The 25,829-nt window shown below is 41.8% G+C and overlaps 5 protein-coding genes across 5 annotated transcripts; 3 read left to right on the forward strand and 2 right to left on the reverse strand.

Annotated features, from left to right (window-relative positions):
- Nucleotides 1–9,358: 9,358 nt before the first annotated feature.
- On the forward strand, nt 9,359–10,299 carry MELLADRAFT_110336 (uncharacterized protein; the record flags this gene model as incomplete). Its single annotated transcript, XM_007414412.1, has 3 exons — nt 9,359–9,468; nt 9,526–9,870; nt 9,906–10,299. 3 exons carry the CDS (start codon nt 9,359–9,361, stop codon nt 10,297–10,299), a joined length of 849 nt encoding a protein of 282 aa, XP_007414474.1.
- Nucleotides 10,300–11,494: 1,195 nt separating this feature from the next.
- Nucleotides 11,495–12,364, reverse strand: MELLADRAFT_72829 (uncharacterized protein; the record flags this gene model as incomplete). Its single annotated transcript, XM_007414460.1, has 1 exon — nt 11,495–12,364. One exon carries the CDS (start codon nt 12,261–12,263, stop codon nt 11,811–11,813), a length of 453 nt encoding a protein of 150 aa, XP_007414522.1.
- A 221-nt stretch (nt 12,365–12,585) lies between these two features.
- MELLADRAFT_75502 (uncharacterized protein) lies at nt 12,586–14,140 on the reverse strand (the record flags this gene model as incomplete). The annotated part of the gene is made up of 5 exons (XM_007414459.1): nt 12,586–12,603; nt 12,699–13,251; nt 13,409–13,451; nt 13,516–13,725; nt 13,749–14,140. 2 exons carry the CDS (start codon nt 13,973–13,975, stop codon nt 13,602–13,604), a joined length of 351 nt encoding a protein of 116 aa, XP_007414521.1.
- Nucleotides 14,141–17,355: 3,215 nt separating this feature from the next.
- MELLADRAFT_66498 (uncharacterized protein) lies at nt 17,356–17,943 on the forward strand (the record flags this gene model as incomplete). The annotated part of the gene is made up of 3 exons (XM_007414413.1): nt 17,356–17,641; nt 17,816–17,860; nt 17,897–17,943. 3 exons carry the CDS (start codon nt 17,356–17,358, stop codon nt 17,941–17,943), a joined length of 378 nt encoding a protein of 125 aa, XP_007414475.1.
- Nucleotides 17,944–19,003: 1,060 nt separating this feature from the next.
- Nucleotides 19,004–19,504, forward strand: MELLADRAFT_91544 (uncharacterized protein; the record flags this gene model as incomplete). Its single annotated transcript, XM_007414414.1, has 4 exons — nt 19,004–19,021; nt 19,090–19,225; nt 19,324–19,428; nt 19,497–19,504. 4 exons carry the CDS (start codon nt 19,004–19,006, stop codon nt 19,502–19,504), a joined length of 267 nt encoding a protein of 88 aa, XP_007414476.1.
- Nucleotides 19,505–25,829: the final 6,325 nt, after the last annotated feature.

Consider the following 25,829-nt stretch of genomic DNA (forward strand, 5'->3'; position numbering starts at 1 on the left):
AGAGTTAGAAGAAGTGTTAGGTAAAATGTATAGGGATTTGAATGGCATGACCGGATTGGGATTATAAATTGAGAATGTTAGAAGGCTTTGTCCGAGTTGGGATTGATTAAGGGATTCTTGTTCAATGTTATTTGTTTTATGTTGTGTTCTCAAAAATTGTTCGCCTTTTGTTTTTCTTATTAACCTTCCCTCTCTCCCTCGATAATCTTTTTCCCCCCATCGAGGAATCAGATTATTAAGTTTTCTATTACTTCATATCTTCCTCGTTCCACTTCCAGGTTAGTGTTTTCCGAGTTTAGAACTCGTAGTTTTTGTTGTCAGCCGTTGCCTCGTCAGCACAAGGCTGAACAAGGTCTTTCACCTTTTTAAAGGTTAGTGTTTTCCGAGTTTAGAACTCGTAGTTTTTGTTGTCAGCCGTTGCCTCGTCAGCACAAGGCTGAACAAGGTCTTTCACCTTTTTAAAGGTCTTTCTGTCACAGATCAGTAGCGTCGAGCTCGAGATCTCATTTTCTTACATGGTAGCGAGAGGTTCGAACGTCACCTCAATCGTCATTCAACTCATTTATGTCCACAAGTCCTGTCGACAACAATACCGAGGATCCTACTCTTACCGACACCGAGTCAAACTCTTCCGATAACTCTCACAAAACAGCACGTCAAGATCTTAGTCTAGAGTCTGTAGATTTCAACAACTCAAGATCGGCTCACCCTACAGTCATGTCCGGTGAAGAGCCAGCTTCTGTGTTTGGTAATGCCCTCCAGCGTTATGGACAACAATTAACCAATGCTTTGAGTAAATTCAAAGTCACGGATGATCTTGAAGATGGTAATTATTCCACCTGGAATAGATCTATCTTTGATAACCTGGAGAATCTCGAATTACATCATTATATCACGGTCAAAGATTTTGTTGATAAAGAATTAACTAGTGATAAGGTGCTTAAGACTAAAAAGGTGGTTGTCAACTATATACTCAATCGCTTAGATAAGTCCAATCATTGTCAAGCAATCAATCGGTTAACGGATCCAGAAGATCCCAACTCTATTCTCTATAATCCATTCATCTTGTGGTCTTTCCTGAAGGAAAGGCATTTCTTGATTAACGCTCAACGTCTGGCATCTATTTCCAAATCTCTCAGCAGTATCACTATTTCTCGTGGTGACACATTATCTGGATATCTTGATAAATTTGAAAATTTGTTTATTGAATTCACTCGTTATGGAGGCAAGATGGACGACACTCAATCCGCCTTGCGACTCATTGATTCTATCGATCGACTGTCGGAGTCAACCGTGGAATTTATTCATTCTACTGTCTCACCGCTTACTCGTCGGGACGTTGTCAAGTATCTCCGTGATTACGACACTCGCCATAACTTTTCTACGGAAGCTACCCGTGAAGCTAGACATGTTGAACTATCTGCTAACTCGGCATCTAGAGGACGTCGTTTTGAATGTACTGAAACTGTATGTAAAGGTCCTCATCCGGCGGACAAATGTTGGTCTAAACCTGAGAATTTCAAGGAACGAGATGACTTCTTAGCTCGTCGACGATCAAATCGCAACGGTTCAAATCAAAGATCAAACTTCAGTCATGGTAATCGTTCTTCCAACACTCAAGTCAGAGGCATGAGAAGAGTCACCCCGTCAGCAAACTCTGTAGCTCAAACTCTTGAAATGATGTCTCTCCATACAAGTTTTGAAACTATTTCTCTTGATGATTCACCTTCCGCCAACGTGTCAACTGCCGATCCATCTGGAACCTTATGGGGACTCCACGACACCGGAGCAACTCACCACATGTTCAACTCTCGGTCACTCTTTGTTGCTGATAGTTTAAAACCAGTAGATGACCCCAACAAAAGAATCAAACTAGCTGGGGGTGATGCAACGTTAGCTGTTGAAGGCATAGGAAGAGTACAGCTGAAAGCTGGTGATGGAACTGTTTTCGAACTTACTGAATGCTTGCTTGTCCCTGAACTCAGCAAAAACCTCATCGCTGGAGGAGTTCTCAAGAAAAAGGGAGTTCGCGAAACTTTTGATCACATGGATCCCTCTTGTTTTGCATTAGTCAAAAACGGACTCGCTCTTTTCAACGGAGTTATGCTTGAGAATGGACTCATGAATGTTGTCATTGAACCCGTAAGCCCTTTGGCTGCAACTGTTACGTCGAATTCAGAACAATCAGCTCATTTGTGCTCTTCAATCATTCACCGTCGCTTAGGCCATATAAGTAACTCGTACCTCGACAAAATGGTCAAACATGGGAGTTTGGATGGAGTTGTAACTAAGATGGAGGAACTTGGGGCGTGTGATGTGTGCTCGATTTCTAAAAACACCAAGCTTCCCTTTAATCATTCTCGTCCCCGTGCTACAAAATTTCTTGAAAATGTTCACGTAGATATTAGTGGAATTAACCGTGTTAAAGGCCTTGGAAATGAATCATATTATATTCTGTTCTGTGATGATTACTCGAGCTACAGACACATCTTTGGACTTACTGACCGATCAAAGTCAGAAGTGTTTCGGATCTTTAAAAATTACATTGCATTGACTGAGCGACAGACCGGATGTAAGATCAAGCAATTCACTATGGATCGTGGGGGTGAATTCCTCAACAACCTACTTGGTCCTGAGCTCGAGTCCCTTGGCATCTCCCTTCATCTCACTGCTGGTCATACACCAGAACAAAACGGTGTCGCTGAGCGCGGTAACCGAACGATCATCACAAAAGCCCGGTGTATGATGCTTGAAAGTGGTGTTTCTCAAAACTTTTGGTTCATTGCCTGTTCAGCTGCTGTCTTTCTCACAAACCGATGTATCACCAAAGCCGTTTCAGATTACCGGACGCCGTTTGAGTTGTGGCATTTTCGAAAGCCGAGTGTAAATCATTTGAGAATTTTTGGTTGTCAAGCGTTCAGACTTATAAGAAAAGAACTAAGACAAACAAAATACACCCCAGTGGCGAATCCAGGCATTCTTGTAGGATTTGAACCCGATAACTTCAACTATCACATTTACGACGTAAAAGACAAAAAGATTTATATTACCCCTCATGTGACTTTCAATGAAAGTGTGCTTCCTTTCAATTCTGTGGTCCAAGATTCAAGATGTGGTGAAGGTCGTGTTCGGTCTTTCTATTTTGATGATGACGAATTGTTAATTGAATCAGTGGTTGAAACAAACCACGATAATGGTCATGCAAACTCTGATGAAATAGAAGACTTGAATACTGAGCCCAGCCCATCTGAAGATGTTGTGACTAACTTGAAATCTCAAGAAAATTCATCGACAATACCTTCAAATTCAACTCGATCGTCAACAGTACCAGCAGTTACTCGAAAATCGACTCGAAATCAATCAACTGTCAACTACAAAGGAATGTGCAGTGTAGCTGTGTTGGAGTCCTGTGAATTTGAATCTTATTTTTCTTGTCTTCCTCAAGAATGTTACGCTGTTTCAAACGCTACTCCTGATCCTAAGTCTTACAAGAAGGCCATGTTGACGGGTGACTCCCTCAACTGGCGCAACGCTTGTGACAAGGAGATGACTCTCTTCTGAAGAAAGATGTATGGACACTTGTTGATCGCCCTTCTAGGAAATGTATCATAAGAGGAATGTGGATTTTTCGCCGCAAAATCAACGCTGATGGTACCGTTAAGTTTAAAGCTCGTTTTGTAGCTCTTGGAAATACTCAGCAAGAAGGTGTAGACTATGGCGAAACCTTTGCACCCACCGGGAAACCCACATCGTTTCGACTACTAGTAGCTATGGCATCCATCAATGGATGGGAAATCCATCAAATGGACGCTGTAACGGCATTTCTTAACGGTATTCTTGAAGAAGAGATTTACATAGAACAACCTGAAGGATACGTTATTATAGGACACGAAGGAAAGGTACTTAAGCTGAACAGGTCTTTGTACGGTCTCAAACAATCGCCCAAAATATGGCAGGATGACGTCCAGGCCTATCTTGTGAGCATTGGGTTTATTCAATGCAAAATTGATCACTGTATCTATATTAGATCAGATGAAGTTCTTCAACTATTCACTGCAGTTTACGTACATGTCGATGACATGGCTATCACCGGAAATGATGCAACAAGGTTCAAGAAGGAGATTTCTGCAAAATGGGAAATGGAAGATTTAGGATTAGCTCAAGTAGTTGTGGGTATTGAAATAAAAAGATTGAACTCACACTCATATTCACTTTCTCAAACACGATTTGCTGAAACAATTCTTGACCGATTCAACATGAAGGACGTCAAATCTGCATCTACACCTCTGACTCCTAATCTCAAGCTTTATCGAGCAACCGACGAAGAAGTTGAAAGCTTTGCTGTTCTGAAATTAAACTACCGGAGTGCTGTAGGATCCCTCATGTACCTGTCACAATGTACTCGTCCCGACCTCGCCCATGCCGTCGGCGTCTTATCTCAACATCTCGACAGACCTGCAATATCTCATTGGAACGCTGCGCTTCAAGTCTTCAGATATCTGAAAGGCACCATTGATTTAGGTATAACATACAATGGTAAAATTTCAACAAGAGTGTCCGGTCAAAAGAGTTTCCATCTTCCAACTTCCCACTGTGACGCGGACTGGGCAGGCGACAAGTCAACTCGGCGTTCCACGACAGGCTATATCTTCACTCTGGCTGGTGGCGCTCTTTCTTGGAAAAGCCGTCTCCAACCCACAGTTGCCCTATCGTCAACCGAAGCGGAATATCGCGCTGTAACCGAAGCAGGACAAGAATTACTGTGGTTGCGTCGTATGATGGAAGCTTTCGGATGTTATGATTCTGATCCAACTGTCCTACATAGTGATAACCTTGGTGCAATTCACTTAACCAAGAAATCAACATTCCATGGTAGGACAAAACATATTGAAATCCATCATCACTGGATTCGTGAGGTTGTCAAGAATGGAGATATCAGTCTTCAACACTGCTCAACGGAGGATATGGTAGCGGATCTCTTGACGAAAGCACTTGGAAAGCAGCAATTCATTAAATTACGAAGTAAACTTGGATTGGTTTAATATAACCTTAATGGTCTTGAGGGGGTGTGTTGGAGAATTTGAGTCTCAGGTATAGTCAAAACCATTAAGGTAAAAAGTACTTCATGCTCCTGAAGAAGTAGGACAACGAGAAGAAGTTACAGACTTAAGAGTTAGAAGAAGTGTTAGGTAAAATGTATAGGGATTTGAATGGCATGACCGGATTGGGATTTATAAATTGAGAATGTTAGAAGGCTTTGTCCGAGTTGGGATTGATTAAGGGATTCTTGTTCAATGTTATTTGTTTTATGTTGTGTTCTCAAAAATTGTTCGCTTTTTGTTTTTCTTATTAACCTTCCCTCTCTCCCTCGATAATCTTTTTCCCCCCATCGAGGAATCAGATTATTAAGGTGAGTTTTTTTTTAAAATCAACAAACAGTCTCTTCAATTTTTCTTCACACTTATGATCTTAACTAAATCTCCGTTTTTGTCGTGAACTGTCTCTTTCTGTCTTTGTCTTTCTTTCTCTCTAGTTTTCTATTACTTCATATCTTCCTCGTTCCACTTCCAGGTTAGTGTTTTCCGAGTTTAGAACTCGTAGTTTTTGTTGTCAGCCGTTGCCTCGTCAAAGGTCTTTCTGTCACAGATCAGTAGCGTCGAGCTCGAGATCTCATTTTCTTACACTTACTTGTCAAGGTCTTTGATCCAGGCCAAGAGAAATTATGAAATCTTTGACAAGGAACTCCTAGCAATCGTTGCATCTTTCAAAGAATGGCGGCATTACCTCAAAGGTAATCCCAACCGGCTTGAAGTAATTGTGTACACTGACCACCGTAACTTAGAGACGTTTATGAGCACTAAACAACTCACACGCCGACAAGCACGGTGGGCGGAAACACTAGGTTGTTTCGATTTCATCATCAAATTCCGGCCAGGGCGTAAATCCAGCAAACCAGACGCGTTGTCTCGACACCCTGATCTCAAGCCACCAGAGGATGAACGACTGACATTCGGACAACTGATCAAACCGGAAAACATTGGCACCGATACTTTCCCAACTGAATTAGCTAGCATTGATGCGTTCTTTATGGACGAATCAATTGACTTGGAAGACGCCGAACATTGGTTCAAAGTGGATGTCCTAGGTGTCTCAGATGCTGATATCGATGCTATTGATGATGACATTCTTAGCGACACTACTATCATACAACGTATACGAGAAGCTAACACTCAAGATGAAAGAATCACTAATCTGATAAACTCAGTTACGAACCCCATCTCATCGGATATGAAGAAACTCTCTAGATCTTACGAAGTTAAGGATGGCATTCTGTACAAACGTGGAAAAATTGAGGTGCCAAATGACGATGATATCAAATTTCATATTGTTAACTCTAGACATGACACTTTATTAGCAGGTCATGCAGGACGTAATAAAACTCTGAGTCTTACGAAACGATGCTTTTCATGGCCCTTGCAAAAAGCCTATGTTAACCGCTATGTGGATGGCTGCGACTCTTGTCTTCGCACTAAATCAACCACGCAGAAACCTTTTGGAACCCTTCAACCGCTACCTGTACCGGCTGGACCTTGGACGGACATTTCTTATGATTTAATTACGAAGCTACCAGTGTCAAATGGGTATGACAGTATACTTGACAGTATACTTACGGTGGTGGATAGACTCACCAAAATGTCACATTTTATTCCATGCAAGGAAACAATGAAGGCGGAGGACTTAGCTGATTTAATGATTCGCAACGTGTGGAAGTTACACGGCACACCTAAAAGTATTGTGTCAGACCGCGGGAGTATATTCATCTCTAAAATCACTAAGGAACTTGACAAACGACTGGGCATTAACTTACATCCTTCAACAGCGTTTCATCCAAGAACGGATGGCCAGTCTGAAATTGTGAATAAAGCAATTGAAACTTACTTACGACACTTTGTTGACTACAGACAGGATAACTGGGAGTCTTTATTACCGACAGCAGAGTTCGCTTACAACAATCGAGATCACGACTCCATCGGGGTATCTCCGTTTATGGCGAACTACGGTTTTAATCCCATTTTCAATCAAGTCCCATCACCAGAGCAGTGTATCCCATTAGTTGAAGAAAGATTGAAATTACTTGAAGAGGTACAAAAAGAGCTAACTGTTTGTCTACAATTATCGCAGGACACCATGAAACATCAATTTGACAAACACGTATGAAAAAATCCACGGTGGAACGTAGGAGATGAAGTTTGGCTGGACTCAAAGAATATAACGACAACAAGGCCAAGTCCCAAATTGGGACACAGATGGCTAGGTCCCTTTAACATAACTAAAGCCATTTCTGACTCTACTTACGCCCTGAATTTACCTATTTCCATGAAAGGAATACACAATGTATTTCACGTGTCTTTACTAAGAAAACACAATCCTGACACAATTCATCAAAGAGCGCGTAAAGAAAGCCCAGCAATCGAAATCGAAGGTGAAGAAGAATGGGAGGTGTCAGCAATATTAGACTGTAGAATGAGAAGAAATAAAAAAGAATACTTAGTAAATTGGACGGGGTTTAATTCAAGTCACGACTCATGGGAACCGGAAGCAAACCTCAAAAATTGTAAAGATTTATTGAAAGAATTCAAAACAAGATTTCCAAATGCAGAAAGGATAAAGAAGGCACGGAGAAGACAGTGAGAGGGCTAAGCTTTTTCCCATGTGGTTTTTTAATGCTGCCCGGGGAAGCATGCAGAGCTTGCAAAAGGGAGCTTGGGCATTAAAAGGGGGATAATGTTACGACTCTACCTGTGAAAGGTTCAACACGCATGTCACACATAGTAGACTATTTGTATATACGTCACTAGCTCATACTGTCCTATTTCCTTCATGCGACAATCTTATAATAGAGACCAGATGACCTATTGATTCCTCTCTTCTGTTGACAAGATCCACACCTAGGGCCTTAACAGGTGACCACAGCCAGTAACTCTCAATTATCAGATATCTTGTTTTCAGTCTGCAGCCAACATCTGAAACACCCCACATTGCACTGCTCAAAGGGATTTTTTTAGTTGGGCAAGAAGCTACTACAAGTCAAATTGCTCTTGATCTGCTTTCAAAAATCAAGAGATGAACACTACTTGGAGTGCAGCAATTTTTTACACCGCTATTGCTCCGCTTGTACCAATTTGGAGGGATTGCAGTGGGCCAGGCGAGTGTACTATCCACAATTTTTTTGAACTATGTACAGAAGAATAAGAATATATACATTCTGCTAAAATAGAGCAACAAACAAAGATGAGTGATTGATCAAAGAACCTACTTTGCATAACAAAAATTGAGAAGAGAGATGTTGAACAAGTGAATAGAAAAGGGAATCAGACATTCAGCACTCACAACCCCTGGGACCAGCGCACCAACAGTTTGGGTGCGCTGGTCCCAGTGCCTTGGGAGTTGAAAAACTACACTGCACTGTTTTGCACCACAGGGGCCTGGTGGTATTTTAGCCCCTGCACAGAATTGCACTGCACCCCAGCGCAGGTTCCTGCTGGTGCAAATTCATCTCTGCCCAAAGAATATCACCCCTGTGCTGCACTTCACTGCACTTTTATGTATACAGCACAGGGGACCTCCCATTTCTGTCACTGTATAAATCATTTTTTCCACCCCCTTTGCCAGAAGATCAATACAGGATCCAACAACCACAGGGGCCAAAATCGATGCTCACAACTATGTGAGCGTTGTAGACTTTCCTGAAAACTCCAAAAAAGACTCATTTTGTTTCAGAATCATTCAATTCAGGAGTTTGGTAGTGTTCAGTTGATCAGGCTGTTTTGCTCAGATTTTGCTTGGCGTTGCTCGAGAATGCTGATTTCCATCTTGGATGAGCATTCTGTGGGCTCAGTCTCTGAGACAAGTATTAGGATCCGCTCATGAGGCATACTCAGAACAGCTCAGAACCTCTTCAAGATGGAAAAAAACATTTTTTTCACCACCCTTCCCAATACATACATGTCAGCACTGCACACCTCAAATTTACCCCGCTTCTGTTGAAATTTGGTTTGCGGGGTACCCAAGAATCACGGCCGGAACCCGGCCCAAATTCCGCGGGTTTTTGAGCAGAGACCCGTTTTTTGATGGGTTGAGTTTGATATGCATCTCCATTTCTCACCCCCCGCTATCCCCCAAACGTTCAATTCCAATCCAAGATTTGGCTTGTATCGGTGTGTATCAAAGTCAAGCTTGTCGTCGTGGATCTGCACAAAGTCACCATTCCTTATCTCCTCTCACCAACTTCAATCCATCACCTCATAGCTACCCAGTTCTTCCAACTTTTGGCTCAGATCAAATTTTCAACAAAAGCATGGCCATCATCCAGGAAAACATCCGGCTTTCAAGACCACTCGCACCTCCACAACTTGCATCCGTATCTCCATCTTCTTATCCGATGAACATCCAGAGAGTCACACCTTTGTAAAGAGCTGTACCGGTCGTTACTTCCGCTTCAGAGTTGCTTGTGTAGGTTGACAGTCCAGCAACGGGTGGTTCGGACTCCACTTATCCTTCCTTCAACCAAACTGCGGGCTGCGAGGATCCTGATTGCAAAGCCAAGAAATTAGAATTAGCACCTTTGACGTCCCCGAACAAGTCAAATTCGGGAACAAGTACTACCTTACCCCCTCTCAGATCATTATTTGGAAACGTCAACACGCTTTCACAAAAATCTCCCAGCCCTCCCGCTGCTAACAGTCATTCGCAACCTGGTGACCAAAAGCCTCCTTATCCCTCTTTGGTCAGCCTCACTGCGTCCTTTTTGGGTCTAGCGGATGCGGTGCAATCTACTTTTGTGGAGCGACCAGGAACGGCTGATTCATTGTCGCGTCGGGTGACGGTATGAAATTGGCATCTAGAAAAGGCAGTGTTGCATCACTCAGATCGGCACCATCACCACCAGCTTCAGAGGCTCATTCAATCGAACCTTTGGATGAACATGTGGCTGTTTCTGAGGCGGGGTTGCAACATGACCTAGACCTACCTTCTAAACGGTCTCGAGTCTCTCATACATCCAACGCCTTATCAGCATTCACTCCATCAAACAGTGCCCATCTATCTGTGGAACAGCAAGAAAACTTGGATCAAGCAAGACGGCAGTTGGCAGTTGTACATGCGATGATTGTTAAAGTCAATGAGATACATCGTGTGATGGCTTTGAAGCGGTTAAAAGGAAAGGTTATCAAAAGAGATGTTACAGGAGGTTCCGATGACGATTCTCTTTGTTCAACTTTAAGAGAGACAACATTTTAAGAGGTAATTTGGTTATTGTGGCTACTGTAGCCTGAATAACAAATACACGCTTAGATCTCATTGATCCGATCGATTTTTGGAAAGTTCTCATCTTTGTGGTTGTATCATTTTATTGTCAATTGAGATCAACCTTTTGGACATTTCATTCACAATAGTTCACTATTGTTTTCATCATACATTCTCAGGCCATTTCTTTATTTTGATATTTGTTTCCTTTTTTATCACGAGTTCATTTTATCATTATTTGTTTTTTCAAAACTTGGTCTTTTGCTCATCACTCTTAGCTTTTCAAGTTGTTATCAGACTCACTCTTTGATCTTTCATTCTAAGATTTCATATCATAAACGCAGTGTTCTCTTTCTCGTTGCACATTTGTTTTGTTTAGTGGTTAAAGTTGTTATTGAAATCAAAAACTGCACAGCATCATTTCCATTGAATTTATTTTCATGACTTGCCTGTGTATAAAGGCGGTCTTAAGGCAAAGGCCAATAACAAAGAATTGACTGTCCACTTGAGCAGCACTGAGCAATACTTTTGGTACAGAGCATCCTTGTTCTGACTCCCTTTCTGAGTCTCGTCAGTTGTTTGTTGGCCTTTGCTTGAACCCGTCATAACAGAAGAGGTGTCTTAAATCTTTGATCACAGCATAGATGTGATCTTGGCTAAATTCTATCAGTGTATCTTACATAATAAGTAGAGCAAAATTGTTTGATGGGTTCCCGGTCCTCACAGTCTTTTACAGGCAGAAAATTGGCCACAAAAGAAAATGAAGAATACATGGGTAAGGGAAGGTGCTTATTTGTCTCTCTCCAATTATAAAATAATGGATTAGTCTAAGGGTATATGTATGACCGAAATCAATCTTTTAATAGCTTCAAGAATATCATATCCGGATAATGGTACTGTGAGTAACTTTGAATGTATGTAACATAGGTATCAAGATCTGCACATGGATGATGAATATCATTTGGTTAAAAAGTGAATAATAAGAGTGATATTAACCAAAGTATAGCTGAGGCTAGAGTCTGTTTAGATCTATACACTACAAGACATATTTCAAAAGGGGTGTCAAGTAATGTTACAAAGACTTTTCAAAAGAAGCAAACACCCTGATCAGCTATTTATAACTTACCCTCTCTTTAATGTTTTAAATGTGTGCCATGTAAAGGATCCAATGAGATATGATCTACAATCACCTAAACTGAATTAAAGCATTATATTAAAGACTTCATACCCATCGTAAATGAACAGGACAAAGGAAAACTAGATGTTCAGAAAATTCTAGCAATATATTGAAGTATACAGCCCGGTGCACTTGTTGAGTTAAATGTAGATGTGACAAAGGCTCAGTGGTGATAAAAGCATGTTGAATTACATATTTAAAGAGTCGTAAAGAAAGCACAGTATAAATTGTCTAGTGATACAGAAAGAGATAAAACTATATTATTAGAGATATTCTAAGCTTTCACCATTATTAATCAATCGTCTAAATCCCAATCCAAGTCACCGGCTCAAAGTCCGCTTAGCAAAGAAATTGATTCATCATCATGATGTTGAACAGGCTTGGTAGTAGTTTTAGTAGATGCAGAAGTAATAGGTGTTGTAGTTGTGGTCTTCATTGTGATTGGGGTGATCTTGGTGGTCTTCGTGGTGGTCGATGCGATCACAGGATTCTTTGTTGTAAAACGTTTCATAGTTGTAACGTTTGTTGTGTTGAAATTAGTTTCAACCGGATTGATAGCAGGTTGTGCACGCGATAAGATCTTTGGTCCTGCAGCTGTTGTGACTTTTGGGACAGGCGGTGGTACCTTCGCAGGCACCCTAGATATCGCTGTTGCGTTTTTGGTGAGTGGTGAGACTTCTGCTACTGAAGCCACGCGGGTTCCATTGGCTAGATTAACAGAGTTCGTGTTTGGAGGTTTGGGAGCGGGGCCGTTGATAGTAGGGACTGTGGGACGTGCCATGCGTGTAATGGGTACTGATCGATCAGAAGGAAGGTTGGAAGTAGAGTTCAAAGGAAGCCGCTGCAAGGAGGGTACCGCTTTAGACTGCAATGCCAGAGTAGTCACTTTAAGAGGTGCGCGATTGGACGTTTGTAAGGTATGCGCGTTGGGTTTGAGGCCGGGTTTAGAGATTGTGGTCCCCAGAAGGGGTTTCGGGCTTGGATTATCTGGGTACGTTTGTGAATTTGAAGGCCATAACTATTAGTGGTCGAAGCGAGAACGCGGGGAAGGATGGGGGTAGTTCTGATAGGTGTTTGACTTGGCTTTCAGTTAACTGGTTCGGGTCTAACAAAGATTGGCCCTAAACAACAAAAAGGTGAAATGACAAACAAATAAGGTCAGTACATATGCAAACAGGCTTCAAATGAAATCACCCAATAGGAAGAGGAGACCAACACAGGCTTTGGCTTTCGTCATGTCAACTCTCTCTGCCAGACGACTAAGCAAAACATCAATCTCTGTGTTCTGACGCGGTGCAGAAGACGCGCTATTCGACGCGCTTTCAGAGGTGTTGACTACGGTTTTCCCCTCGCTCAAAGATTGGCGTCTCTCGATCGCTTATGTTGCCTAAGTGACCTGCGTGATTCGCTTGCGGTGGATAAGCCCAGTGGAGCTTGTGGAAGCCCATTTGAAGGGGAAGAATGAACGTCGATGACTGTCTTTGAAGGTGATGGTATTCCTGCTGCTGTAGAATCTCGCTTGGGTTTTGATTTGAGTGGAGTCAGATTAGATGTTCTGGATCGATGATGAGGTGAATCTTCCCAGTATACTAAGAGGTCTTCATCTTTAATTCCTGAGCAAGGTAGTGAAGTAGGAGTAAGTAGGTTTTGATTTCGCATATCATTGGTGTTTCCTGTTTTTGATGTTGGTGTTGATGTTATTTGGTATTTCCCTTACTTGGACCTTTGTTGAGGAGGCGCCTGATGTGAAAGTCTTAAGTAGTTGGTACTATATGGTTCAAATGAGATGATATACAATGAAATAGAGAAAAAGAATCAGATATTAATGATTGATTGAAATTAGAAACTGATACAAAAGAGTATCAGACTGGGAAGTCTATCGGATAAGGAAGTTTTTCAAAAACAAAAGAATGAATAGTACATAATGGTTATGAGAAGTTTTTGTTGATCTGATTTAGAAGAGGATTACCTAATTATCATTAAACACAAAGTAAGCTTAGTTGATTTGATGAGTGATTGATTGAAAAACTTACTAATTGGTGACAAGAGTTGGATATATTAAAGGAGGGATTTTAAGTGATAGTCTGATCAGATTGAGCATGATTAACTTGAGGTATGGTTATAGAAGGTAAAATTGGATTTGTCTTGGGTGGGTGGTCATTTGACTGTTGGGTGGGTTGTTTGTTGGTGATGACGAGATGATTCTAGTTTGACTTGTTGATTGAGTCCTCTGGTGATTACTGTGCATCCAAGAAATGTGACACTGCCGGGGAATATCGGGTCCCCGCGGGCGCTCCCGGCGGGTTCAGGGTTCGAGCCAGCCTGTATTGGATGGCTATACCCTGGGGGATAGTCGTTCCGGGGGGTCGTTATGGCAGGAAAAAAAAAACGATTCTCCTCGGGGACCCCGGGGGAATAGTCATAAAAGCAATGAGAGGAATCGAGGATAATATAGCAATAGAAACAACAACGAAGACAAAACAACGCAGACATTTGTATAAAAAGGCTAATCGACAATGATAGGGAGGACCTTGGAAGTGAGATTCTTGACAGTACGGTACAAGTGTCATGTTGCTGTTGCGGAAGTCTTAGGTACAGAGCTAGTACTAGTAGTAGGAGTGCTTGACATATTCAATATGAATGTGTCGTTAGAATTTCTTGTTAGATAAATGATTGGGTTGTTGGTTGGAAAACGAAAGGAAATGTTTAAATCAAAATCTCTTGAATCGAGTCTCAATTCTCAAGTCTTTTAATGATTAATCTTATTTCTCACATGATCTCAATGGGTCTAGTCCCTTGCTTTGAAGTTTTGAGCGCAAGGGACTAGACTCCTCCTGGCCATATCTTGTCCCAGAGAGTTCCTAGACCTCTTTCAATCACGACTTTTTTCTCTCAAGCCTCGGATTGCCTCGGATTACCGGGTTTACCCGGAAATCCCCCGGCGCCCGGCGCCCCCGTCGAGGCTCTCGGTCCGGGAGGCGTTCTCAGGCTGTAGCTGGGAAAATTAATCGGGTTTGCCGGGCTCGGGTGCCGTGCTGACGCTTAAAAAAAATTATATCTTGTCGGCGCCTCGAAACCCGGCACTCGGGGGACGGGTCTCAACCTGAACTGGTGCATCCAAGAAATGTGACACTGGTGTGACGCACGAGAAAGGAGTGTGTGAAACATGAGAGGATTTCACGGGTTTGTAAGGTCTGCAAAAGGGATGTGAAAGTAATTACTGTCAGCTGACAGTCAGCACTTTCGGGGACGTCCCAGCTGTCCCGCCCTTGTTCCCGAAACAGTTTGGGTTGGTGTTGTAAAACCCAACACGGGGCTAGCTTGGCAAAAGCCCAGCCAGCCACAGGTGTCAAGGGATGACGCTGAGGATGAGCTGAGGGGCTTAGATGAAGTGAGCAGATGGGCCAGCCCTCCCTCAGGCTTCTTTGCTAAGGAATGTTGCCTGAGGGAGGCCTGACTCATCTCCTCAGTTTCTGTTGATCACATAATGAGCTGACAAGCAGAAAGAAATGGGAAACAAATGGGAAACAAATGGGAAACAAATGGGAACAAAACAGGAACATTTCAACGCTCACATAGTTGTGAGCATCAATTTTTGCCCCTGTGAACACCATGGCCCAGGAAATACATTCCCAATTTCTCGATTTGGATGATTTCATATCAAGTACCCATATGAGGTACAAGGGAGGGTACTACTGTCAATGCCCGTACCAGGTCAGCCAGATCCCGAGAAGGGGTCTCAACAGTTCCGTTCAGGGCAGACCGATAAGATTGAGCAGCCAGCAAGCTACCAATCGACGCAAGCATGACATGTCCCGTTGTGGTGAGCAAGATCTTTACTTAAGCAAAAAGTTTAAAAATTATTGGAAAATTCATATTTTTAGTCAAAGGCAAAGTTATTGTTGGAGTTATTAGTCATCAAGGGTCTCAAGGTTGATTTGTAATCTTCATTTCATTATCTTTTTAATAATATATTTACATATTCATTTGATAAGAACATATAAGAGAAAAGAAAAATTTGAAAAGATCAATAAAAATAGTATAAGAGTGAAAATTAAATTAAAAGACTTAGTAAGGAGGAATTGGAAGAAGAAGAACATTTAGTTTGGATCTTGAAGAATGGAAACTGTTATGAAAAGAATGAAAGAAGAAGGATAACATTAGAAAAGTTGAAGAAAAATTCAAAAATATGGGTATGAAAGATTGGAAAGTGGTTTTTAGGTTATTATTATAAGAGATATTGGTTCAGAAAGGTTTTATTGTGAAAGAGAAGGATAACATTAGTCATCAGCAACTTTAATCATGAGGATTGATAAGGGAGGTGTGAAGTTATTCAAGAAAAGGGAAATTTCGAGGAAGGGTACTATGGTATTAATTCCTGTGTAGTGATGTCATTGATGGATTGATTGCGCCAAGAGTTTTTCAGATTGATTTTAATGCTGTGTGATTGATTGGAGTGCTGTGGAATGATCTTTTGACAGAAGAAAAATCATTATTAGATGTGAAAATAGTCAAAATTCATCAAAAATGGGAGTTTTTAGTTAATTACATATGGTAAAACTTGTCAGAATTGGGTGTGTGATAGTTCATTCGACGCAGAATCATTGGTTTCATAATGTACAATCTTTAAATCATTAGTAGCGGAGGAGTAGTGAAAAAGTTATAAGGCAACAAAGAAACTGGAGTGAATTTCGAATTTGAAGGTTACATGTGACATTTACATGACAAAACCTTATTTTTGCAATCTTTACAGCTCAATAACTTATTCATCACACATCAGAAATAGGTCATATGGGGGTGATAAATGATCAGTATCACGAGGGCTATCAAATGAGCTATAGTAATCCAAAATTTAACAACTTTACAAAACATTTGTAATTCCAAAAATGGATTTCAGCTATGAATATTAGGAAAAAAACACCTGTATTCATCATAAGAAGATCTGTTCATCATTTATTAACATCAATTGATCAAATTCACACCTTGGATCATTACAAACAATGATATTCATGACATCATATGGTTACATTGGAGGATTTCTGTTGATTTTTGACGGTTTTTGAAGGTTGTTGCAGGTTGTTGCAGGTTGTTGACCATTATTGAGGATTGTTGGAGTGTTATATACTATTGTTAGGGAATTTACGTGCCTCTGTTCCCTTTTTTTACTCATCTTATACTTTTGTTAGAGTGTTTTTAATCATTATTAAATTACTTTATCAGTACTAAGTCCACTAAATTGCCTCTTTATATCAAAGGAGAGATTTCTTTACGTGTGATAAGACTACAAGTCTTCTCTGGAATAACAATCTAATTTATTGTTGCTTTGCTAGTAATTAAAAGTGTGTTTTGTTGTGCTCAGATTGGAATAACACTATATTGAGGTTTTTTTATTTCTAAAAACTCACGGGAACAATACTTGACTTAAGTATTGAAAACAATTTCTCTGGTGCCTTATCCCAAAGAACTCAGCAAAACCCCGTGTTGATTCTTTCAAAGAGGCAGTCTTAGGCAACTTCTAATAGTTAGTTATATTAGTAGATTATCCCTCTTCAAGCTCTCTAAAGCTCTTGTTGAGCTTTAAGTTCTACACCGTTCAGAGGAGGATTACCTCATCAGGAACAGTTGGGACCTGGAGTTCACTCCTATATATCAGAGAGGAGCAGCTGTTACGGCTTTCTCCCTCTTGGATAAATTGAACCCCAGAATCCCCTTTCCCTGTGGATTCCCTTCTTGTATTGTCTCCTGCTCTAGCTTTGACGTAGTCGGATTTTTTGCTGCTTTTTTGTTAAATTTATAATTCTTTCTAATAAAATTAAACACGTTTGTAGTATTAAATCTTTACTTCTTAAAAATTTAAAAATCTCAATTGATCAATGTCAGAAAGACCAAGTAGAAAGAAAGCTACAGCATATGATAAGGATACGGAGAATGGTTCAATTGTAAATATGTTAACTTCAAATGTGCAAGGAGATTCTTCAAGAAATCAAGTGACCAATCAAACAAACCAAGGTACTTCAGTAAGTACTGGTTCCATTCAAGATCAGAACCACGCAGACTTGGTGAAAACCAAGAATCTTGGTCCCAAATATCAACAACCCCCACCAATTCTAAATCAACAAGTTCAGGATGATACCAATGAACTTGAGAGTCAAGATGGAGGTAAGTAATAAAAACTTATATTATAAGATTTAAGAAAGAAATTGTGTACTGATTTGATGAATGTATGATTCTAATAGTTAATACAAAAGAATTGAGTACAAAAGATCAGACTACTAAGTAGTTATTGATTTATCTTTTTGTATCTTTTTCTATTTTTTATCTAAATTCATATAGAGCATGTCCATTATGCGGTTGTTGATGTGTGGTTTATTTGTAAATGTGTGTTCCTGTTTGTTGAAATGTAATGCAATTTAGTGAAAGAAAATTGTTGGGAAACAAGAAACCTGAACAGAATTGCATGACAACAGAATTGAGAGATGAGACATCAAGAGAGGAATTAACAAATGTTATAATATTAACACCAATCAGGTGGCCAACAAAGATTACCTGTGAAATGAATGGACCAAAGTGGAGACAAGCATTACAAGATAATGGATTTTATAGTAGGTGGTGGAGTGAGGTGCCTTATTGATGCAAAGGGGAGATTGGCAAGTAACACCAGTGAATTGGCGTTTCTTACTGATGTTAATTGGGGGCAAAGGCTTTGAAGGGTCCAGTCACATGGGCAAAAATTGATGCTCACAACTATGTGAGCGTTGAATAGTTTCTGTTTTGTTCCCATTTGTTTCCCTTTTTTTCTGATTGTCAGCTCATTATGTGATCAACAGAAGCTGCGGAGATGATTCAGGCCTCCCTCAGGCAAAATTCCTTAGCAAAGAAGCCTGAGGGAGGGCTGGCCCATCTGCTCACTTCATCTAAGCCCCTCAGCTCATCCTCAGCGGCATCCCTTGACACCTGCTGATCCAGGGGACACCTGTGGCTGGCTGGGCTTTTTGTCAAGCTAGCCCCGTGTTGGGTTTTACAACACCAACCCAGACTGTTTTGGGAACAAGGGCAACTGGGATGTCCCCGACAGTGCTGACTGTCAGCTGACGGTAATCACTTTCACGTCCCTTTTGTAGACCTTTCAAACCCATGATATACTCTCAAGTTTCACACACTCCTTTCTCATGTGTCACACCATTTTCACAAACCTTCAATTATGTATCAATCAAAATTGAATCTTCAAACTTCAACTTATTTTGAAATCTTCAGTTTAATGATGTCTTTAATCTTTATCAAATTCTTAATCTTTGGGATCTCATTTCAATTCTCTTCTTTTAGACTTTTCAATCCTACAAATCATCATCATCATCCTTCTTCAAAATTTAAACAAAATTCAAACTTAAGATGGTCTTGGGCTACAACCATGATATCGAATAGGACACTCGGGTTCTATTAACAATCAGCAATTTGTCACATCTACGTAGAACTCACATCCCCAAATTGTTCAGACACTCTCAAGTTGCATTTCGGGTAGAGATGACCATGGACACGGCAGTGAGTCCATGTATGATAGCTCAAATCTCAGGCGCGTCTGAGCTCATTGATCAAATCTCTTTGTGTAGACTTTGATGGACGTGATCGGACAGCTTGATGCACTTTTACTGGGTGACTACATCAAGAAAAAGTCGGTGATACTTGCAGATATCATCAACACTGGAGTGAATCAGGTGGACTGGTTCCTAGCTCCCAAACCGACGGGTGAGTGACATGCTTAATGCGTATTCTTTCGTAATTGCTATGCGACTGACTCCCCTATGACAATTTCCACTTGCTAACTTATCCTTCTCACTACCCAGAGGTACATGCATTTGTGTATGATGCTTTGCTTTCACTTGTGCTCGTCCATGTGCAAGTCTCGGCGATTTCTGGACCCCCGAACCCATCTTCTAGTGGTGATCCAGGTGGATCATCTTTGGTGAAGACTTTATTGTCTGGATTGATTGAAGAACTCGTCAACCAATGTTTAGAGGCTTTTGAGAACGTGGAAAAATTTGGCATGGGTGGAATGCTACAGGTAAAACCAAAGACAGCACATACTCAGCCTTTGTTGTTTTCCATTCATACTGACATTCTATTTTTCGAACTGATGATGTATCAATTTAGGCAACGTTAGAGTGTTAGGAACAGACTAGTGAGGGATGCAAGAGACTGGTGAAGTTGATCAGTCTAACTAGATAGATTGCTAAGTGAGGACTCTAGCCTGATGCTCACGAGTGCTCAGGAAGTACCCAAGGCACATGTCACAGATATGTAAGTACAAGTGTCACACTACAGGCTTGTAACATAGAGATTGAGTTTATGATTAAGTTGATAATGCGTTGTTTAATGAGAAAGTTTTCAATGAAGATGAATTTCTTTTATCCAACATAAACCAAATAACAAAGTAAAAGAAATTATAACAATGATATGTTCATACCTGATCAGATCAAAAACAACGTGGTTATCAGTCTATAAGTCTAGAAGGAGAAGATTATCCGGAGAGATGATTAAGTTGATAATGCGTTGTTTAATGAGAAAGTTTTCAATGAAGATGAAGAAAAGAAAACTTTCTCAGATCTGGAAAGGATAAGCTTAATTCTGTGGTACGTTGTGTGGTTAGGTTAAGCTAGACAAAAAGGGTGTGAGTAAAACCCTGGAACAAAACTACTTAGTGTTGTAATAAGATGAAAGCGCACATATTAAGTAATGAAATATAAACTAGAAAAAAAGAGGAATAACTATAAGCTCATGGTTTGGTTCCAACAGCCCCCCCTGCTCACTACCTTTTGTTGTCAATGAGTCCTAATTGGTCATAACTGAGTAAAAGGATGTTTGGTCCAACCGGTTTGGTTAGTGCATCAGCCGGCATTTCTTTTGTTGAAACATGTGAGACAGTGATTCGACCTTCACGTGTTAGTTCTCTGATGAAGTGGTGTCGAATGTCAATGTGTTTTGATTTGTTGTTTACCGAGGCTTCATTACAGAGAAAAACAGCACCTTGATTGTCATTAGAAAGTGGTAATTTTATTGGAACGTTAATAGGAGAATGTTGAAATATGTGTTCTATCAGTCGGCATAGCCATAGACCATGTTTGGCACAATCACCAATGGCCAGATATTCAGCTTCAGTCGTAGAGAGAGTCACAGATTGTTGTCGGCGGCTTTTCCATGATACAAGAGAGCCATGTACAAAGTATACAAATCCAGTTGTGGATCGTCGTGTGTCAATGTCACCAGCGTAATCAGCATCAGCGAAACCTTCAACGATTGAGTTGGTGGCTTTCCCAGTACCGAAGACGAGCCGGAAAGAGATGGTGCGTTTGACATATCGGAGGAGGTGTTTCACGGCGGACCAATGGGATTCGTTGTGTTGAGAGTTGAAACGAGCTAGATAGCTCACAGGAAATGCAATGTCGGGGCGAGTTTGAACTGAAAGAAACTTGAGCATACCAACAGCTGCACAATATTGTTCTATCTCGGTGGCATCTTCGGGGGAAGGAGAGGATAGTTTGATGTTTTGTGGGAGAGGTGTCTTGACGCCATTACAATCAGATAAGCCAAAGCGGTCGAGCATTGCTTCAATATAATGGGACTGGTCGAGGGTGATGGTGCGTTTTGCTCTGTCACGAGATATGTGTACACCAAGATGGAGGGAAGGGTCATCGTTCCAACAAAATTTGTAATGTTCTTGGAGATTGGTTCGAAATTTGGATACTAGGGCTTTGTCGTTGGAAAATACCATTCCATCATCGACATGCATTGGCACGTGTATGTATGATGAGCCTTCTCGTAATGTGTAGAGAGAATTGTCAACCGGGCAAACAGTAAAACCCATGATTTTGAGTTTACTATCAAGGTCGTGATTGAATTCACGATGAGCTTGACATGTGCCATACAGAGATCTGTCGAGAATCATTACATGTGAGGGTTTCGAAGGGTCGCGGAAGCCTGTGACTTGACGAACATATACCTTGTGTTTCATTGTGCCATTCAAGAAGGCCGTCTCAATGTCAAACTGGGCCATTTCGAGGTCTTCTTTTGCGGCGAGGGCGTAGAGTGTTCGGAGAGTGTCAGTTAAGCCTACAGAAGCGTATGTTGAGTCAAAGTCGACACCCTTGATTTGGTGGTTGCCTCCAGCAACCCAACGCGCTTTGTATTTGGTTATTTGACCGAACTCGTCACGTTTTCGCTTGAGCCGCCACATTCCTGGGAGAATGTTTGCTTCAGGCGGTGGTTCAACGAGGCGTCCAACAGCATGCAACTGGAGGGAAATGAACTCGTCAGCCATGGCAGACAACCAGTCCTCACGGTTCGGTCCCTTCATCGCCTTAGTGTATGAAGGTTCATCGTTGTCGTGACCGTCATCTATTTCAGTGTGATAACAGATGTTCAGTTCAGCTACAGAGTGGTGGCCTACAAGTTCACCAAGACGTTCAATGGGTTGGGTTTGTCGTTGAGAGCGTCGTGGTTGGTTGATCACTTCCGATTGGGATTGAGATTGTGAGGGTGTTGATATTGGTGATTCCCATACTTCGTCCCAACTCATGTCATTGAGTATGGTTAGTTCTTCAGTTGACGAGGAATCGAGTTTGCGGAGAGGAAAAGATGATTCATCAAATACAACATCATTAGATATCATAATCCAATTGGACTTGGGATCCCACAAGCGGTAAGCGTTTGAATGCTTCTCGTACCCTACCATAATGGTTTTGGTTGATTGAGGATCAAGTTTGTTTCGATGCCCTGGAGGAATGGTATAGGCAAGGAAACCAATGACACGAAGACGGTTATAGGGAATGTGGGGGGTTTTGATTTTTAAAGCAAGGGTTTTCCATGCATACTCAGGGCAATTGTATCGGACAGATTTCGAAGGGCAAAGGTTGAGGATATAAGATGTAGCCATGAGGACTTCACCCCATAGGCGGATAGGCAGGTTACCATGTATGAGTTGAGATCAAAGCCGACTGGCACTGGTGCGCATGAAGCGTTCAGCAACAGAGTTCTGTTCAGGACTTTCAGGTGGACCCATCTCATGGATGATACCGTGTTCATTTAGATAAGAGGAAAATGCGTTGCTTGTGAATTCACCTCCTCGGTCGGATTTGAAGATGGCAATTTTGAATGTAGTTTGATTGCATATCATAGAATGAAATTGTTTGAATGCTTCAAAAGCGTGGGATTTACATTTCAGTAGTATGACCCAGTTTCTCCTTGTTGCATCGTCTATAAGAACCATAGAGTACAGAAAACCGCCAGTGCTAGGTACAGGAAACGGACCTGCAATGTCGCAATGGATGCGATAAGCAGGGATTTCAGACCTAGGGAGAGAGCCAGAATGACTGCTCCTCGACTGTTTCCCCAAGGTGCAGGCTTCGCAAGTTGACGGTGCATTCGGATTAAGTCGTAAGACATTTTCCATGATGTCTGAGGTACTCCTGTTGTTCAAGTGCCCAAACCGTAAATGCCACAAATCAGCATCGTTGGGAGATGGTGAGACAACTGAAAACGCACGTGGTTCAGAGTAGTGATAAAATCTCCAGAAACCTCCTGGACCAGCGTCTTTGTAAGCGGGAATGATATGCTTGTGGTTTGAGTAGTACAGGTTCAAATCATCCTTATTTGTGCCATAGTGAGGGTCTACAGCCTTGAAAACGGATTCATAGAGTTGGGTGATGGAGATCAGGTTTGCAGGGAGGGACGGTGAGTACAGGACATTCGGGATTTTGACCAAGGTGGGAGAACCATCAGGATCGAAAGCGTGTAGTCGCGCAGTGCCCATTTGAGTAGCCACAATGCGGGAAGATGAATCGGTGTTTGCCACCTTTATCCAGACAGGGTCAACGTCACGTAGGTTGTCCAATAGAATAGCGTCTCCAAACATGTGGCGGTTGCAAGCAGTATCAGCCAATGTAGGTTTGTGAGTCGCATTGGGAGGAGGATAGTGGGGGGATATGGACAAAGACGCCTCAGCATCAGCATTCTCAGCAACAGTGTTGTAGGATGTTGCAAACTGGCATGATGCAGTCGGATCATCAGCAGTGGGAGCCTGTTCAGTCGACGGAACCGATGGGGTGGGGTTCGTTTGTGCTTCAGTGTTAAAACTGATGACCCCAGCAGCCGCGAGCTGATTGAATCTGCGCAGTTTTTCTGAATCTGACAGGGCAAGTACAGATGAGGAGGTGGGCGTATTGGTGGCTTGACGTGGCTGATGGTTGCCGCGTCGTTGTAGAGAGCACACACCGTTGGTGTGTGTGAATCGCCAATGCTCCTTGAGAACACAAGGTGCGTTAGGCGATTTGTCAGTTCGAGGAGTCGTGTTTCGAGACTGAGAGGAGAAAGCCGGGCGGGCATTCGTTGCCATAGCAATTGCGGTATCATCGACGGTGCTGAGCGCCGACTTAGTTCGGAGTCGGGAAGTTACTTTTGAAGTTGTCAAAGACTTCAGATCACCAAACATTTGGTCCCTGATGGTCCCAAATTGATCGCCTGGAAAACTGAGAAGTAGAAATACAGCGAGTAGTTTATCACTGATCTTCAAAGCTTCGTCGCTTGACGTGGCTTCGGCAAGCTGGGTATGGAGGTCATTGATGTTGTCCAAAAATGTAGAGACAGATTCGGCACCTGAGTATTGAATTGTTGCAATTTTAGCGATGAGAGCTGCAACCTCAAGACCATCGTCCTGGGAGACCTGTTCGACTAAAGTCTCATAGGCTTTCTTTGGGTCTTCGATCCCTCGAATGAGGGGTAGGCGGGTAGCTGAGACAGTTGCTCGAATGATTTCAAGAACTCCTGCTCGTTCAGACTCGAGATTCTCAACTTTCTCAGGATCCTTGAGATCCTTCTCGTTGAGGGAAGTGTCACGATCGACATGTTTCCATAGTTTTTGGGTTTTGAGATAAGTCTTGAGCCCAAGTTTCCAATTGACCTTGTTAGTGTCGGTGAGTTTTGGAATCTGGGCCATTAAGAATGAGGAATGAGATACTGTTGAGCTCGCATTCTGAGAAGACATTTTGGAATGTGATGTAGAGTCAGGTGGGGTTAATCCGGGGTTTGTAGATCCTGTATTAGAGTTTGTGGGGAGGGAAGGTGGTACAGATAGACTGAGATCTGTTTTAATTGCAGGATCCACCTGAACACTTAAGTCAAAACCTAATACCATTAGGCCATACAGTCCTACCTATCGCCTAATGGTATTCGACGCTCCGCTGCTAAGATGAAGTTACATCTTAGGGAGCATCTTGGAGTGGTCCAAATTTGGCTAAGTCCAAATTGCACATAGCGCACACTCACAGCCCACTAAATAATATACCCACCTACAACGTAAATCAACCAGTGTAGCACAATTGACACCACCCAAGCAAAAACCTACCGTTCTTCAATCTTGATTCAATTCAAAGACACCCAAACACATCACTCGATACAATCCGGACTTAAACCTACCCACCCCCCTCAAAGATCAACCTTGACGGTTCTCAGCCCTCCGACTTATACACAGACACCCACCCAAGCACCCACCCACCGTACAATTTAATTTCATCGTCTTCCTAATATACATACCACCCAGCACAAATTGGCACAGTCACTTGAGTCACTCAACATCACATGCACTTTGTTCATGGCAGTCTTTCATTGCTTTGCATACATCTGTTCTACAGAAATCACTCGGTGTATCATCCAATGTCATGATATTCATCAAATTCATACAATTCATCTTTGATCAATCAAAAGAGGTGACTGTAAGACCAAGATCAAACCGAGCCACTGCACAGTGGAAATCGGTCTACCAACTGTGTTTGAAAACAAAGCCGATTGCAGGAAAACAGACACAACATATTGTCATAATGACACACAAACAACTAAAACGCAGGTATAGTTCTTGCTCAGGTATAGGCTTGATGTACATGTGTTGGTTGTGTAGAAGGCGGGTACCAAAAGCAATAGCTTTTTGACCCAAACCCAACCGATTCAAAAAAAAAATTCAAATATACTTGGAGGCGGGTACAAAAAGCAAACTGGGTAGCTTTTTGACTCAATCTCGAGTGACACAAAAAAAACTCTCATATACTAGGTATGTATACCCTCATACAGCCAAAACATGTGTACGTGTTGTATACCGTGTTTGCAATTACAACTAGGTATACCCACACATCTGTGTATACCCACACATCTGTAATTTTCAAACCCCAACTCCACGCCACCCACACACCCACAAAATATCCTACCCTGTCAATAAATTCCACCACCTCCAGAAACACAACATACAGGACCTTACAACATGTACCCACACAAGTATATCCCATACCTGAACATATTGAGGCCCCTC

This window comes from Melampsora larici-populina, assembly GCF_000204055.1.
Source record: "Melampsora larici-populina 98AG31 unplaced genomic scaffold MELLAscaffold_43, whole genome shotgun sequence".
NCBI classification, from domain to species: Eukaryota; Fungi; Basidiomycota; class Pucciniomycetes; order Pucciniales; family Melampsoraceae; genus Melampsora; species Melampsora laricis-populina.